The sequence below is a fragment of the Catharus ustulatus genome, chromosome 1 (genome assembly GCF_009819885.2).
Source record: "Catharus ustulatus isolate bCatUst1 chromosome 1, bCatUst1.pri.v2, whole genome shotgun sequence".
NCBI classification, from domain to species: domain Eukaryota; kingdom Metazoa; phylum Chordata; class Aves; order Passeriformes; family Turdidae; genus Catharus; species Catharus ustulatus.
The window spans coordinates 43030754-43046989 of record NC_046221.1 but is presented as its reverse complement, the minus strand read 5'-3'; the positions used below and the strand labels follow the sequence as shown (position 1 = coordinate 43046989).

General features: G+C 38.9%; 1 protein-coding gene across 2 annotated transcripts in view; it reads left to right on the top strand.

Moving 5' to 3' along the window:
• Positions 1 to 16236, top strand: part of OSBPL10 (oxysterol binding protein like 10) — a 121588-nt gene that overhangs the window by 25048 nt on the left and 80304 nt on the right. For both annotated transcript variants that reach the window (XM_042779885.1, XM_033077806.1), the window contains exons 2-3: positions 10240 to 10421; positions 12177 to 12256. In XM_042779885.1, the coding sequence (XP_042635819.1) occupies positions 10283 to 10421; positions 12177 to 12256 (219 nt within the window). In that variant the 5' untranslated portion in view covers positions 10240 to 10282. The remainder of the gene's footprint in view (positions 1 to 10239; positions 10422 to 12176; positions 12257 to 16236) is intronic.

Genomic DNA, 16236 nt, shown 5'->3' with positions numbered 1-16236 from the left:
TTTGGGATTGCTAAAATTTAGTAGCTGAAAATTGTAGAGAATGTGGATTACAGATGATAGTATTTTGAGATAAAACTGTGATTTAGACCTGGCTGACCCACAGAAATTCAGAGGGTTATGGTTTTCTTTAAACTCTGTTGCATGGTAATGCTGATACAAAACCAGCAATTCCAGGTTCTGAGACTGTATGTTGTGGGGGCATTATGTTAGGCTACTGAATTTGCTGTGAGTTTCTCATTATGTTTCATGAGAACCAAGCTGTCAAACGAATATATTTTATTTGTTTGTGGATATTGTAATAGCAAGTAGCAAAAAAAACCTAGCAAAGGTCACATCTTCTCTAGTCAATCTGTGAAACCTCCTGGAGGATGTGACAAGTAGCAGACAGAAATCTACATAAAATACTGCCCTTGGTTAAATCTCACTTAGTTATTGATTTGTCTTCATATATTACCATCTTGGAAGTGTGTTCTCTGTGTGTGTGTGCATGTCCCTACTTAAAGGAGAGACTGTTGAAAGAATAATACGTAGTAGTGTCAGTCTCATTATGGACTCATTAGTGCTCTGAGCAGTTGCCTTCCCAGTGGCTGCCTTCAGTGCTGCCATCTTTTTATTACTTTCCTTCAGATTTGGTATTTAGGTTGTTGGAGAGTTGTAATTTTTGGTATGCCAGGCCAACTTCTAAGGTGTTAATTTAATTCTGTACTTTGTTTAAGTATTCCATGAAAGATGAATGGTTGCTAGCACCAGGCAATTTTTGATGTGAAGTGTGCCTGCCAAACCTGTCAGATCTTTTGAAATGTATTGCAGAAAGTGTCAAGCAAAAAGTGACATATTTTTTCAGAATATTTCTGTATTGCTTGCAATTTTGGTGGAGTTTTGTGTTACAGAAAAGAATAGGCAATAAGATTCCTGGAATAGCTGTTGTAATTTTGGGAGGTGTTTAAGGCTGTGTGGCAATGCAGCTGTTTGCTCAGCAGCAGTTTTGATAACTGCTAATGTGAATTGGGGGATTTGCAAATATTAGTGTGTAAAAGCTTCTTTCACGAGCTAGGTATAATTGTCTCATTACCTATATATATAATTTTTTTTTCTTTATTTTGGGGAAGAAACTCAGATTATTTTTCTGATTTTCAGTGTGTGTGTGTCCTCCACCCCCCAACATTTAAGTTTGGAGGGCTTTTTGTGTGTTTCTGTTTTTGGATTTTCTTGGTAGGTGATTTGTTATGAAAATGAAAGCAAATTAGTTTTAGTCATTTACTTACTGACTCTCACCAAGTGTGGTAATAAGTTCTAAAAGTTGTTTCTCTGGGCGTTCTTAAAGTACTTGGCAACTACAATATTCCTTGACAACAACAGTAATTTCATGACTATAAGGTGCACCCTTTTGACTAAAATTTCGGCCCGAACCCGGAAGTGCGACTTATAGTCCGGTGCGCCTTATATATGGACAAAGTTGTGAAATTTTCCAACCCGGAAGTGGGAGCTGTGGCGGGGGGCAGTGCCGCAGGAGCGCCAAGCTGCGAAGGGGGCAGGAGTGGGCAGCCCCGGCCCGGCAGGAGTGGCATGTGGGGAAGAAGGCGGGCGGCCCGCGCCGCTGTGCTGGGAAGGAGGGGAATGGCAGACCCCGCCACCATGCTGCCCTGGTAGGAGTGAGGGGAATGGCAGCCCCTGCTACTGCGCCGGGAGGGTGGGGAACAACAGACCCCGCCATTGTGCCGGGAGCAAGGGGAGGGCGAACCCCAGTGGCCCCTGCTGCCGTGGCGGGAGCGAGGGGAGCAGCGGCCCATGCTGCCACGCCGTAAAAATTTAGGAGCTAAAAAATGGAGAATTCTGATCTAGGGAAGGAGGGGAGCGGCGGACCCCACTGCCGCACTGGGAAGGAGGGGAGCAGCAGACCCCGCCGCTGTGCCGCCGTGGCGGGAGCAAGGGGAACAGCAGCCCCTGCTGCCACACCAGGAATGAGGGGAGCGGCAGACCCGCTGCTGCGCTGCCGCTCTGGAAGGGAGGGAGCCGGTGACCAGCCCGAGCCAACCTGGAAGCGTGAACCGCAGCCGCGCCACGGCAGCCCTGAGCCACCCCGAGCCACAGGCAGCCCCGAGCTGCCCCGGACCACGGGCAGCTCAGAGTTGTGCCTCACCAGCCAGCGCCAGGGGCGGGCGGGAGTGCCGAGACTCGCGGCACGGGGAGGGCGCTTGGGGCTGCGTTTAAAGGCTGTGCCAATCTGTGAAAAATGTTTGAAAATTAAGCACCTACCAGTATGCTAGTAAATCCCCCAATCGCGCAAGCGTTGCTAATTCGTTACTTTGTTGTGTGTGGCGCAGCTCCTGCTGCAAAAAAAAAAGTGCACCTTATAGTCCGGTGCGCCTTATATGATCAACAAAGTTGTGAAATTTGCCGACTCCCAGAGGTGTGCCTTATAGCCCTGTGTGCCTTATAGTCGTGAAATTACTGTACTTTCATTTTACTTCTTTGCATCCTCTTGAGGATGACTAGGTGAAAGCTGAACATCTGAATGTGAAGCACAATTTAGCTAGATTTAGGGATAACAGAAGAAAGTGAAGCACTTGATTTCTGATAACTGCCTTGTTTATTGGTGGAATTTTTATTGCTACTTGCGACAGAATGGTACTACACATAGACTTAGAGCAGAGAAGCAGCTGTCCATACAGGCTGCAAGGTAGTTGTCTAATTTTACTTTCTCAAAGGAGCAAAGCCTTGCTTGGTGGAAAGATGAAGCAGACAGCTTCCTTCCTTTTGGTGTCCAGATGATTGCAAGCAACTCCTGTGGACTTGGCTTCAGTGAGAACTGATTTATCTACTGAGCCTTGTCATGCAGAGCACTGCCTTCCCCTCAGATGTGGGAATGAAGTTGGTGTGTATACAGCTAATCTTATCATATGTGTTTCCTTCATTTTGTTTTAGAATCTCATAGAACTGTGTCTTTCTAAAGGTTAACTTCCTTTCATTACATGCTGTTCATTAGAAGTGACATGTATGTACTTGGTTCTTGTTTTGTTTCAGGTGTTTGTTGTTTTTCTTATGAAGGGAAGCATGTTTTTCCTGCCTGGAAGCTCTGTTTTTAATCTGTGACCCAAATTGAGCTGAGTAATAACATTTCCAGAATTAAAATTACACCAGCCCATTTATTCCCCCAGTTATGTCCCTTTTCTCTTGACCTGCAGTACAAAAATTTGAGTCTGCTTAATTGTTAAGTAGTAGTGAATTTGGAAGGAGAAGAAGGAAGTTGGCAAGGATTACTGAATGACATGAAGTAGCCAGTGTGATGTGAGCAGTAGATGCTGTTAATGGTATCACTCAACTGTGTACCTTTTGTTTATGTTTGCCCGTAAACTGCAATTGCTACCCCTCAGCATGGCCATGTTATACTGAAGCATAGATTAGTATGATGAATGTACTTCCCCACAATTCTGTATTAATTCGAAGCCTGGTGGGTACAAATGGATGTGTTATTTTTAGGCCTATTCTTCCTCCCTCTTTCCTAAAAAGCAACCCCTAAGCAATTTTTAATGTTTATCCTTACTGTAGTCTCTCTTTCTGTAAAATCTGGGCAGTGTATTCATTCATCACTACAGAGAAGTTCAGACAGTTGAAAATAATTGGCATTGTAAGCAGAGGTTGATGACTTAATGAGCTGGGCAGTAGCAATTGTTTCTTCACTGAGAAAGAAGTGACATTCTGGTTCATGAAGAGGGTTTACTGGGACTTGACAAGACAGGAAATGAGATTTCTCTTAATATTTGTGTAAGAATTCTGTGGATGTTAAAATCATGAAGGGCACGATCAGCAAAAATGTTTATCTGTTAGCTGTGGATAACAGATTTCTTAACCACATTTTAGATGTGGAACACCTCTAAAAGTATCCAGCAAATGGTAGTTCATTTTGACTGAATTACACTAATGCCGAAAAATTGCTGTTCTAAAAATTCAGTTTTCATACAGGGATGCTCAAAGTCAGTAAAGCTTTTAATGAATACTGTGGTCCTTAATGCTTTCTTATATTAAAAAATGATAAATTGAGGAACCTCAGTGTGGAAAGGATGGTAGAGTTACTGAAATGCAAGCATGTTCTTCTGATCATCAGTCTTTAAATGACAACTTTGGAGATAATTTTTATTAATAAAGTCCTTGGCTGTTGAATGTGTGCGTGCTATGCTTTATCTTTATTGGCTTGAATAATTCCATTAATTTTATGGATCAAGGTAAAAGGGGAAAAAAAGTAGCACATTGTATAAATGTGGTGTTCAGGATGTCCTAATAAGATACAGTTTTCTAAAAATGAAATATTTCTATGTGACATCTCATTCAGTTACTGGAGCTATAAATCTTGTTTTTCTTTGACACAGTAATTTACTTTCTATCCTACAATTCTTACCTATTTTAAAACTACTTCTAAGAAAAAGGGGAGAAAATTACAGAATAGTTTGATCCCTTGTTATTGAAAATCTTTCTTTAGAGGGTTATGGAATCAGTGAAGAATATGTGCTGGCAGTGACGTGGGGAGATTGGAATGGAGCAAAAGGAAAATGTTGGGAAACTCAGAAGAGTTGAGAACAGTGGTTGAAGATGGTAGCGAAATTCTTCTGTTGTGAGCTGCTTCTGTTCTTGAGTTAATTTGGTGCTGAAGTATGGATTAGAGCATAGTATTTGTCACATTATCTGGAACAATGAATTCAGCAGTCTGAGAAGGGAAAATACATGAATTGTTACTATTCCAATGTGGTAGGGAAGGTGATGCTGCTTATCAGGGTTTTAGATATGAATGAATGCTGTACTGTTTAGAGTAAATGTATTTTATTAAACAATTTGCATTTTCATTGCTAAAGCAAAATAAAATACAGATGATAAAGTATGTATTGTGAGACTGGCTTAGGAGAAAAGATGTCTGCAGAAGACCTAAAGCGGTGTTTTAGAAAAGTTCGTCTATACATCAGTGAGTTAAGTACTGGGGAAAAAAATCTCCCAAAAGGTGAAACAAAGCTAGCCTGCTGTAGAAGCAACCCAGCATCCCTCTCCATCCAGAAGTACTTGCTGTGTTAGCTAATAATATAAGTAAAACAATTGTATTGTTTGGAAATTGCGGAAAATTGGAAGATTTTTGTCTTCAGTCAGAAGGATTTATCTGTGCTAGTGTGCAGTATTGGGACACCCATACTAATGTTAAACATAAAGTCTGGGATTAGACAGAGTCCAGCTATGAAGCATGGACTACAGCACCGGCTGCTTTTATGAACCCGAGGACATGATTAATACAGTGCTGCTTTCCAAAAGAGTTGAGGTTGTTCCATAAGATTGAGTCAGAAATTGAAGATTTGATTGGGACTGTAGTTGTCCAGCTGCGCATGTCTATAAAAAACCTCTCTCACATTATGGATTCAAACTGGAAGTTGTGCAAAGTCTGGTTTAGAAAACTGACTTAAGTGGGTAAAGAAGCATATGAGGAGTATTGGAATTGCTAGGAATGCATTACACAATGGAAAGATTTAGCAATCCTACACTGAAAATTTCTTGGGATTACAGAGTAGTGAAAACATGGGTTCAGATGGTTGGTTTCTGACTTGTGCTCAGAATAAGAGAAGAAAAGGAGAAACTTGTTTTGAGGTGTTTTTTCTGTTGGGAGCATAATTTTGGGAGCTTTGCAGGTTTGTCTTCAAGTGACAGCTTCAAGGAGCAGTGCACCATGTTACGATGTGTAATTAAATGATGAAATACATAGAAATGTGATTTTTAAAATTTATTATTTGCTTTCTAAAGTGTTACTTCCACTGGAGAATATAGAAATGATTAGCTTCACTGGAAATGGGAAAATTAAAATTCTTAAATCCAGTGAGGTGAATAAATTACATGGGAAATGTTCATATCATATGCTTCTGATACCTATGTGTGGCTTTAAAATTTTTTCTTAAAGAATTCTTTATTGCCTCAAATCTGCTACACTGGTGAAATGTCAGTTTTTCCATGGAAGTCCTGTTAAGCTGCTTTTCTTTGTTGATAGGCTCTAGTGATAGAGCACTTTTATCTCCTCCTATGCTACCAGCATTTTATCACCCTTTAAAAGCATAGTCGTTTTTTCTGAAAGTCTTCTTGAATAGGGAACTAATTAATTATTGTAATACTATATAATTATATGAACATGTTACAGTTATTACTCTAATAAATGCTCAGTGGAAGCAGACCCTGTTGAAATACTTCATTAGTATTCATTAGTATATTTCAATACTACAGTGTTTGACCTTCCCTTCTAAGAATTCAGAATACAGCATGTTACACTTCCTAGCATATCATGCATGTTCTACTTGACACTTTAAAATTCTTTATAAATGGCTATGAATGAATCAGTGAATGGATGAGGAGCATGGTGAAACAAAAGTGTTTAATTAAGACAGTTGTAGAATTTATAAGACTTAGGATTTATGCAGGAAGGGCATTAATTTTGAAATAGGGGAAGTAAAAGAAAAATAAACTGTCATCAGGCCATATTAACAAACTCATGGGTGACTTACAAAAATTCTTATAATGCCAGACTTCAGCTTTGCAGAGGATAGTGAATGTTTTCGCTTGTAATTGATGTCAGGTGGTAATGGCTCTGCCTTTGGTTGGAATGGCAGATGGGAGAGTATCTGATGGATATCAGGAGCTTAAGGGAAGCTGGGCCAGTGGATCAGGAAGCTTTTAGTCTCTTAATGGATTTGAATCTGAAGTGAGAAATCCACTGTCTTTTCTTTTGTGGAGTAACCTGCATTTTCTTGCCTGTAATTTTGCATGTCTATTTTGAACTGTGCTTAAGCAGTTAAAACGACTTGAAATATGCTTAAGATTTTCTACCTTACCTCTGGATGGACTCTTAAAAGACTGTTTTTTTTTTTAAAAAAAAAAGTTATTCTGGTTTTAGAATAGCAGAACAATTCAGCTGTCTTTTGGAAGTGTCTTTCAGTAACAGTTGTTTCACAATTTCTCTATAGCACTGGTATTTTGCATGAGAAGTATGACATGACTGGGCTCTGCTACCTTCTGCCTGACTGTTCTCTAAAGAGTACATTTGTTTTCCTCACTGGTATCTGAGATATAATTGCAGAAATATGATATCATGGGTAAGTGTGAGTAGAGAAATAAGGATAAAGGGGGCAAGATGAATCAGTTGTATAGAGATTAGAGCTGTTATTTCCCTGGTAGGCAGAACAAATAACTTTCAGAACTTAAAAGAGATATCTGTCCTTTTGATTCAGCCACACAATGCTTCTAAAATGGGACACGTACCCTTCTATTGTGCTTTATATGTGTGATGCTTTTCCATCCTCAGTTAATGAAGAACTCTAGTCTCTATTTCTTCTGTGGTTTTGTGATGGTCTGAATTGGGTTATCATTTGGTCTGTGATGCGAGAAAATGTTTTTGAAAGCTGCTCCTGTTTTTCCTGTCTCTTTGTGTTCCTCCTTCCTCCAGATCCTTTGTATGAAGCCTCACTGCTTGATTTGACATTTAATTTCTTATTCCTTCTCTTGGCTTTTCTATCCTTTTAGCAGTTTTCAAAGTGTGTTATTGCCCTGCTTCTTTTGTGAGGCTATAGTTGTCTGTGCAGTTTATTCTTGTCTTTTTCTGTGATACCACTGTGTGAAAGGTGAAGAGGGGAATTGCACATCAAACCATAACCTCTGAAATGATTGATTTTGTGTGATGTGAGCAGTGTCACGACCAAGACGGTTGTGAAAATTTCCTGATTCTTTGGGACAAGAAAGAAGGCAGGATACTTGAGGGTGATGTGAGGGCTTGTGAGAACTGGTTACCTTTGTCTTTCTTGAAATTACGACTTGATTTTTGGAAACATTGTTTGCTTTTACAGGCTTCTAAGACATCATCATAAAAACCCTAAGGTACAAGGCCAGTGATGATGGTTTTTCTGTGACTATACATAAAATAGGTTGTGGTTGGCTAGAAATCCAGTTAACATTACTGCAGTAACAGTTACAACAAGGATGTGGAAGGATGCCGTCTCTGCGTGTGGGAATTGGCAGAAGTTGCTACTGTCGGATGTCATTATGCTGGTAAAGGTATATTCTGTACTCGAATGGCTGGTTTCCTTCCCTGGGGTAGCGTTAAGCCAATGCAAAGCCCATTTTTGTGGAGCTTACAGTCATTCTGGGAGTGCTTTGCTGGTCTAGTATGCAGAAGTTTCTGAGCTGAAGTGCTCATAGTGTTTATGTAACTTAATAGATTCTCTTCTAATAGACTCAGAGGAACTTTTTCCCCCAAATCTTTTGGTCTTAATAGGAGAAGAGACTTTTTCTTGCCTCTCTTTTTCTTTCCTTTTTTTTTCTTCCTCTAGCTGTTGTTTCTCCTTTTGTTAATTGTAGAGCTCTACTTTAGTAACCACAATGGTGATTTCCAAGGTAGTAATCGATTGAAAAATGGCCAAATAACAAAGGCTGAAATCAATTATTTGTACCTGAACAATAAAAGGACAATGAAATTATAATGAGGCTGCACAGGCTCGGAATGAACATCATAGGAAGTCTGGACTTGTTTGCTGAGCTCAGGGATGATGGGGAGAAGCATTAGCTCTAGGGTCAAGCTACTCAGGGGCATGGCATCACTTTTGTCTAGTGCTCTGCTTTTTCTCTTGAGTATGTAACAGATATTCCCAAAATATCTGGAAAAATGAGAATGAGCAAAATTAAAATTTACTATGAAATATGCAAGTCTGACTTTAAAAAGTTTTTCAGTTCTGCTGTTTTCCTCTACAGTTAAGTGCATCATTTTCTGCATCGTTTTCTGCATCATTTTCTCCTACTAAGCAACCTGAAGAGAAAAAAAATGCTTTTTAAATAGAAGAGTAGTATTGTAAAATCATTTAAAAGTCAAACATAGCAGGAAGGTTATGAACTGGTACAACACAATACAGTAAGGTAATCTGAAATTTTGGCAGTTTTCTTTTAGGGCATGCTTATTTTTAACACTGCTGTTGAAAATGTGCTTGTCATTCAGCTTACCATTCCTCTAGTCCTTCTTAGTGTTGAAGATAACCTGTAGAGGGAAGGTGAAGTGGTGTGATTCATCATGTTTACATGTTTATGAAAGGGAGGCTTTCCATTTGTTTCTTGAGGAAAAGGATGCAGAAGTGCTTGCTGGAGATGGAGTTAGGGGAGAAGTGAAGGATGTAGTGATGCACTGGCTTAAAATTCTTTGGGACAAGGTTGTTAATCTGTAACAATTGAAAGAGAATTTGGTCTTTGCTCTGATGCGAAGATAGTGACAGTAGAGAGTTAAGCATAACTGCAGCAAAGGAAGGGGGTCCCAAACAAAATGTCTGAAACTAAATTTTAGGCAATAACTGCTTGCATCATATCCAGGCTTATTTAGTGTGAATAAATAAAGGAGCAGACCACCACTAATAGCTGCAGGCTGTGAAGACCATCCTGGAGACCATCCTGGAAATGTTCTGTGATGGGAAAGGTTAGAGATGTTCTGTACTGGGGATATTTTGAAAGCGCTAAGACAATGTGCTAACAAGCAAAGTTGGGATATACAAAGCTATAGAAGTCTGAATGATCAGTTTCTGAAATATTGTACACAAATTCTTATGACCTATGTTAATCTTATCTTAGAGGAAAAGTAACAAATACTGTGCATTGCAAATGCCCGGGTTAGTGGGATTAGCCAGATTGTTAGGGGTGGTTTTTTAGAAACAGCTAAGGGGAGTAACCTGCATTTGGGTGATCTTGCTCTAGTCTGTTTAGGGTTGTAATAGACTGACCTTCATGTGAGCCAGACAACCATGTCTGTTCCTAAATAATTGTTCTGTGTAATAGCATAGAAGAATTCCAGAGGAAAATGGAATTTAGGGTCTGCTGTTGCGAAAGATGGATTTATTTGTAGAAAAAAGGAAACGTTTTCAACTCTTGAGGATGATACGCCAACTTTGAAATACCTTCACTTTCATTTAGTGCACTTGGGCAACCCAGTTAATTATTTTTTGTATGATCTTTCAGTCCTAGGTGTTGGTTTATTGTGAAATGGCATGTGTTACAAATAAAGGAATAGATTGCCTACCCCTGAAAAACCAAACCTAATAACAGTACCTTATAAAACTGTAATTGCAAACATTACTTTAACCTAATTTGTATATTTATGGTCTTGATTTAAGATCAATCTGTGCCCTTTGTTTGGTTAGTGCATGAATAACTTCTGCGGAAATGCTATATGCTTGTAATTTGTTTCAACAGATACTTTGTGCTGGACTTTGAGACGGGGATTCTGCAGTATTTCATGAATGAACAAACTAAAAACCAGAGCCCAAAGCCACGAGGAGCCTTGTCTTTAGCTGGAGCTATAATATCGCCCAGTGATGAAGTGCCACACATGCTGGTGGTCTACTCTGCTAATGGAGAGATGTACAAGTTAAGAGGTACAGTGCTGCTTACAGCGCCAGCTGAATTGTTGTTTTCTGCTCCCACTTCTGCTTATCTTCTCTCGTGTCTCATTTCTTTAACTTCCCTGTGCTGTCAGAAAGTAGTGGCTATAAAGCTTTGTTATTACACAGTATGTTTTAAAACACGGTCGAGGAGTAATCTGGAGTTAAGTGCATGTGACTTTACAATGTTTAGACTTTCAGGACTGGAAGGTACCTCAAGGTGGCTTCTGCAATCTGTTACTGTGGCATTTTGATTGAATGCTATATCTTACTTGCTTCCAAAGGAAGAAAAAGCTGCTTTCATTGTTGTCCATGGCATAACATTTATTTTTTAATACTGTTCTTCCCTGCTACCATCCTGCAGATAATGTGCAGTAATGAATCTGATGATGGGTCAAAGAAAGGAAAAATACCAGTGAGAGGCTGCTAAGATATTATATAATCAGTCTTGAAGTAATTGAATGCTCAATGGGAATGAGCACATTGTTTTCCCTTCCCTTGTTCCCAAGTATAAGACAGACAATATAAGATATATAGGAGTTACTTTGGAATATTTACAAAAAAGGAAGGAAAAAAATGGCAGTGTTCTGATTTTAAGGTATTTTCAGTATGGTTGGTTGATCATGATGCTTCCAAATCTGGAATCTAGTTTATAAATAATTTATAAAAAATAAACAGTTATGTAAAAAGAAAAGAAAGATGCATAATACAGTAACAGAAGTATTATTAGTTTTATTCTGACCATCAGTTGTCCAGCAGGACTGAGCATGCAGGGGTCCCCTGTGGTAGTGTGTGTTGCTCTTACAGACACAGAACTGAATTCAGAAACAACCAGGGAGAATTTCTGTCAAAATGCTTTGAAAGTTACACAGCTAGAAGTCATGAACACTTGTTATTTCATTATGCTTTTCCAATCACTTGAAATTATCAAATACTTACAATATGCTGCTTTTAATTTAATGATGTCTGTGAATTTAATTAAAATCAGTAAACAGTTTTTATGCTGAGTCAATAACCATTAAGATACTCAATAGCAGAGGAAGTAAGAGGAAATATTTACTGAAATTATCAACTCTGTATTGCCATTCTTAATGAGGATCCCTGTAGTAGTTGTTTAAGAAAAAAGAAACCTCTCTGTTAAACTGGCTTACTGTATTACACGGGAGCCATTTTAGAGCAGACAAACTCTTCAGTAATTTTTAAAGCTGGTTTTTAAAAATGCATGGGGGAAATTGTGATTTTTATTCCTGTGTCTTTAAGTTGCATGTGAATGACTTGGGTTTAGAGAGAGATTTAGCTGAACTACATTAAAAAAAAAGCACTTAAGTATCTGGGGAACTGGTAGCTTGTCTGTAGCTGATTGACAACCTGAGTGTAGAACTTTTATGGATTTAAATACTGTGGTGTGGCCTTTGTCCTTCACAAAGACAGACAAGTAAAACAAAAGTGGATGAAAATTTTTGAACAAAAACATCTTCTTGAGGTAGGTAGTTCTGTTTTTACTAACATGTGAAGGACATAACTGTGAAGAAGACCCAGAAGCTTATTTCTTCCAACTGACCTCTTAAGTACAGGTTTAGATGTGTTGCACTGAAAAACTTTAGTGTACTTATGTAGCATAAATTAGGATTTATACTGCATCCTAACCAATAATTAATCTTTCCCCCTCTGCCCTGCTCTGTCACCTCTTGTACAAAAATGGGTATTGATTTATGTGTGATCACCTCCATTTTCTTGTTTCTCTTCTAGCTGCTGATGCAAAGGAGAAACAGTACTGGATAACTCAGCTTCGATCCTGTGCCAGACATCACAAGGAAAGTGATTCTAAGGTAAATAATTAAGAGTGAGAAGTAATTACTATGTTTTAAGTGGAGTAGGTGAAAATTAGCATAGCCTGGATGATTGGCTGCTATAATGAGTGGGTTGATGTTCAGAGGGTTTTTGAGTAAAAGCAGCAAGCTGTCATTTGTCACTAACTGGAGCAGGCTTAAGTCAGTTTGGGTGATCTTAATAAGTAAACATTTTCCTGCTTATGACAAATTAGTGAAGTGCATGGGTAATTGAGTGACTGATTCAACCATTTATTAATAAACACCATGTGATGTCCTGATTGGTATTGTAAGTGTTAACTAATACATTTTTATCTAATTTTATACAATTTGTTATAGGACTTTTATTATGGGAAGTTTCAGATTGATGTTAGCAGCAGTCAGTCTTCATCTTCTTTACTAAATTGGAAAGAGCTCATCATATGAAGATTTATATTATTTACTTCTTTGGAACTAATTGTCTACAATTTTTGTCCTCAAACAGCTAAATGTGTCAGGCAGGTAAAAAGACTGTGTAGACATAGCAAAATGGTGGATTGAGGCTGTCTCTAACCTCGAAGTAAAAATGGCATGAATTGTGGTACAAATAAAACCCTTTTTGAAGGAGAATTAAGTAGCTTCAGTATTTCAGTACTTTTAAAATTCTTGTGCATTGGAATTCAATATAGTTTTTATATGGATGTGCCCCTGTACTACTCGGAAAGGCACAACTCTAATTGATCAGGGTACTCTTAAACTTGCTCTTGATTTGCAACTCCTGTGCCAGATAGTGATCCCAACTTTTTATACTCAGTTGTCATCAAGGAATTATTCCTCAGAATATTTTCTGGTCACTTCTTAAATTCATTTTAATGTTTAGCATCTATAATTTAACTGTGATGAGGTGGTGAAACTGCTGTTCAGTATATATGATAGTGGAGACTTGTGCAATGGCATAATGATTCTTGTGCTTCTACAGTCTATTAATTTTTATAGTATTTCTTAATACTGGTTTTGTCTTTATTATTTTCCTGCTTGTGATAAATTATTTGATTTTAATAGTGAAATTTCTTTTGAAATGGCAGTAATTTAGTTGAAACTGATCTTTGTAGAACTGAAGTTGGGATCATATTTCTTCCTTAGGTAAAAACTGTTTCACTTAGTAATAATTTCTCTTCAGACTACCTTTCTATGTTGAGCTCCTCCAACAGGAGTAGTATCTACATATTTTCTTCTGAATTCATTAATGTGTCAAGAGAAAAACCTTGGTGTTGCAACAGTGAAAATAAACAGCAATTAGTAGTGGTCCAAAGAAAGCAAACAAAATTTTAGAAATTATTAGGAAAAAAAAGGGATAATACTTAGACTGCTCTAACTCTGTCAAATACTTGTAATGAATACTTTTATCAGACCCTTTCCATTTCTGAAATGAAAACTTAGAGTGGGGAAAATGAAGTACTTTTCATCATATTTGTTGTTCTTCTGTACAGGATAAGCTTTGTGTGATGAAATTTGACTTCATTGTAGTCTTTTTTTTCTGTTGATGAGAATGGAAAGGGCAAATCTGTATAGTAAGTTCTCTGCAGTGGCTGATTAGGAAGTTACTTGCTAGCTATGAATAATATTGGTATGAGGACCCTCAAAGAAAAGCAGTTGAAAACAGGCAAAACAAAAAAATAAACAAAAAAAAGCCCCAAAAGGACATGAATAGGAAGTGGAGAATATTTTGGGATGCTTTGGATCCCAAAAGTGTTTATAGATTTGAAAAGCATTTGAAAAGCAAATTTTTGTTAGAAAGTCTTGAGTAAATGAGGAGGGAGGCTAGTAAATACAGTTTGTCACAGAAGATGTTAGGCACAACTTTTGGAAACAGGAAGGCTTTAGAATGGGGAGCATCTCACTAACTACAGTAATTTCATGCATGTAAGGCGCACCCTTTTGACTAAAATTTTGGTCCAAACCTGGAAGTGCACCTTATACTCCGGAGTGCCTTATATATGGACAAAGTTTGGAAATTTGCCAACCTGGTAGTGTGAGTGCAAGCCGAACTGCGCGGGGCTCAGTGGGGCTTGGCACGTGTCCTGGTTTGGAGGACAGGTGTCTGCTAAGAAAGGCAGAAGCCTCTCTTAGAAATGGAGAATGTAAACCCCCTCCCTCCAAATTATTATAATTTTGAAATTAAGCGGCTCTCATGCAAAGATATGGAAATTAGGAATAACAGTTCTTTATTAGGAAAATTAAGATAGAAATGCAGTACTACAAAGAAGCAAACCCCGAACAGTGACAAAGTGTCTTGGGTTACAATACAGGATGTGATCAAAGTATCTGTTCTATCACTGTCTGTTGTTACCAGGTGGGGCAGTGATCTTTATCTCAGTGGGAGATATTCTGCTAATGGGCCATCCATTGAAACCAGTAGGGCATTGTTCTTTATCTTTGCACCCCCCATCCTTCCTCCATGGAATTCTCTTCTGCTAATGGCCTATTGAGTCTCACAATGTGACTGATAAAATTACTTTATCCCATTGAGAGTTGCTCCAGCCAGTGGGGAGAGCCCAGCATTTCCTACCTAGATAAAAACTGAAATTCTAGGACACCGGGTAGCCCTTTCTTTACCGGACTCTAAAAAAACCCGGGATTTCTCCACATCACTACTAGACCTCTGGAAGGAAACTGCACCTTCTACAGGAGCACTGCTTCAACTGAACCACACCTATCACTGCAAGAAGACTGCAGCCACTATTTAATCAAACTGCTACCAACACCCTGCCTGATGGGGTGTCAGGTTGTACCTTGACTTTGTCAGGGTTTGGAGTTTGTTTCTTTGTAGCACTGTATTTCTATTTTAATTTCCCTAGAAAAGAACTGTTATTCCTAATTCTCATGTCTTTGCCTGAGAGCCCCTTGATTTCAAAATTATAATAGTTTGGAGGGAGGGGGTTTACAGTCATCATTTCTAAGAGAGGCTTCTACCTTTCTTAGCAGACACCTGTCCTCAAAACTAAGACACAAAGTCGGAGTACAACTTGACAGCTCGTCAGGGTGACACCCGTCAGTCAGGGTGTTGGTAGCAGTCCCATTAAATGGTGGCTACAGTCCTCCTGCAGTGACAGATGTGGTTCAGTTGAAGCAGTGGTCTTGTAGAAGGGTGCAACCTCCCTCTGAAGGTCCAGCGATGATATGGAAAAAAGAGTCCAGTTTTCCTCTGGAGTCCAGGGAAAAGAGGGAGACTTGATGTCCCAGAATTTCAGTATTTATCTAGGTAGGAAACAGTGGGTTCTCCCCCTGGCTGGAGCAACTCCCAGTGGGATGAAGTAATTTTGTCAGTCACACAGTGGGACTCAATGGGCCATTAGCAGAAGAGAACTCCATGGAGGAAGGATGGGGGGGTGTAAAGATAAAGAACAATGCCCTACTGGTTTCAGTGGATGGCCCATTAGCAGAGTATCTCCCACAGAGATAAAGATCACTGCCCCACCTGGTCACAACAGATGATGATAGAATAGATACTTTGATCACATCCTGTATTGTAACACAAGACAGCATGGCTGATGTAATTGTTACTAATTGGTTACTTTGTTGCACACAGATGCTCGCTGCAAAAAAAAGTGCGCCTTATAGTCCGGTGCGCCTTATATATGGACAGAGTTCGGAAATTTGCCGACACCCGAAAGTGCGCCTTATACTCTGGTGCACCTTATACTCGTGAAATTACTGTACTTGTATTCTTGCATAGTCACCAACAATGCTGTGATTTGCTCGTGGTTCCTATGCTCATTGTGCGAGAAAATAAAAGGATTTCCTTAACTGAGATGTGGTGGACATATGTAGCACAAGAACTAAATGAAAGAATATTTCAGCTAGTAGGAAGAGGGTTCTTGCCTTTTCCTTAAAAACCAATGAGTTACACAAACTTGGCATAGGAAGTTGCAGTATAGATGTACTTTGGAATAGGTATGTTTTAATTACTTTTAATCTGTTGAGTATAAAATAGAAATGCC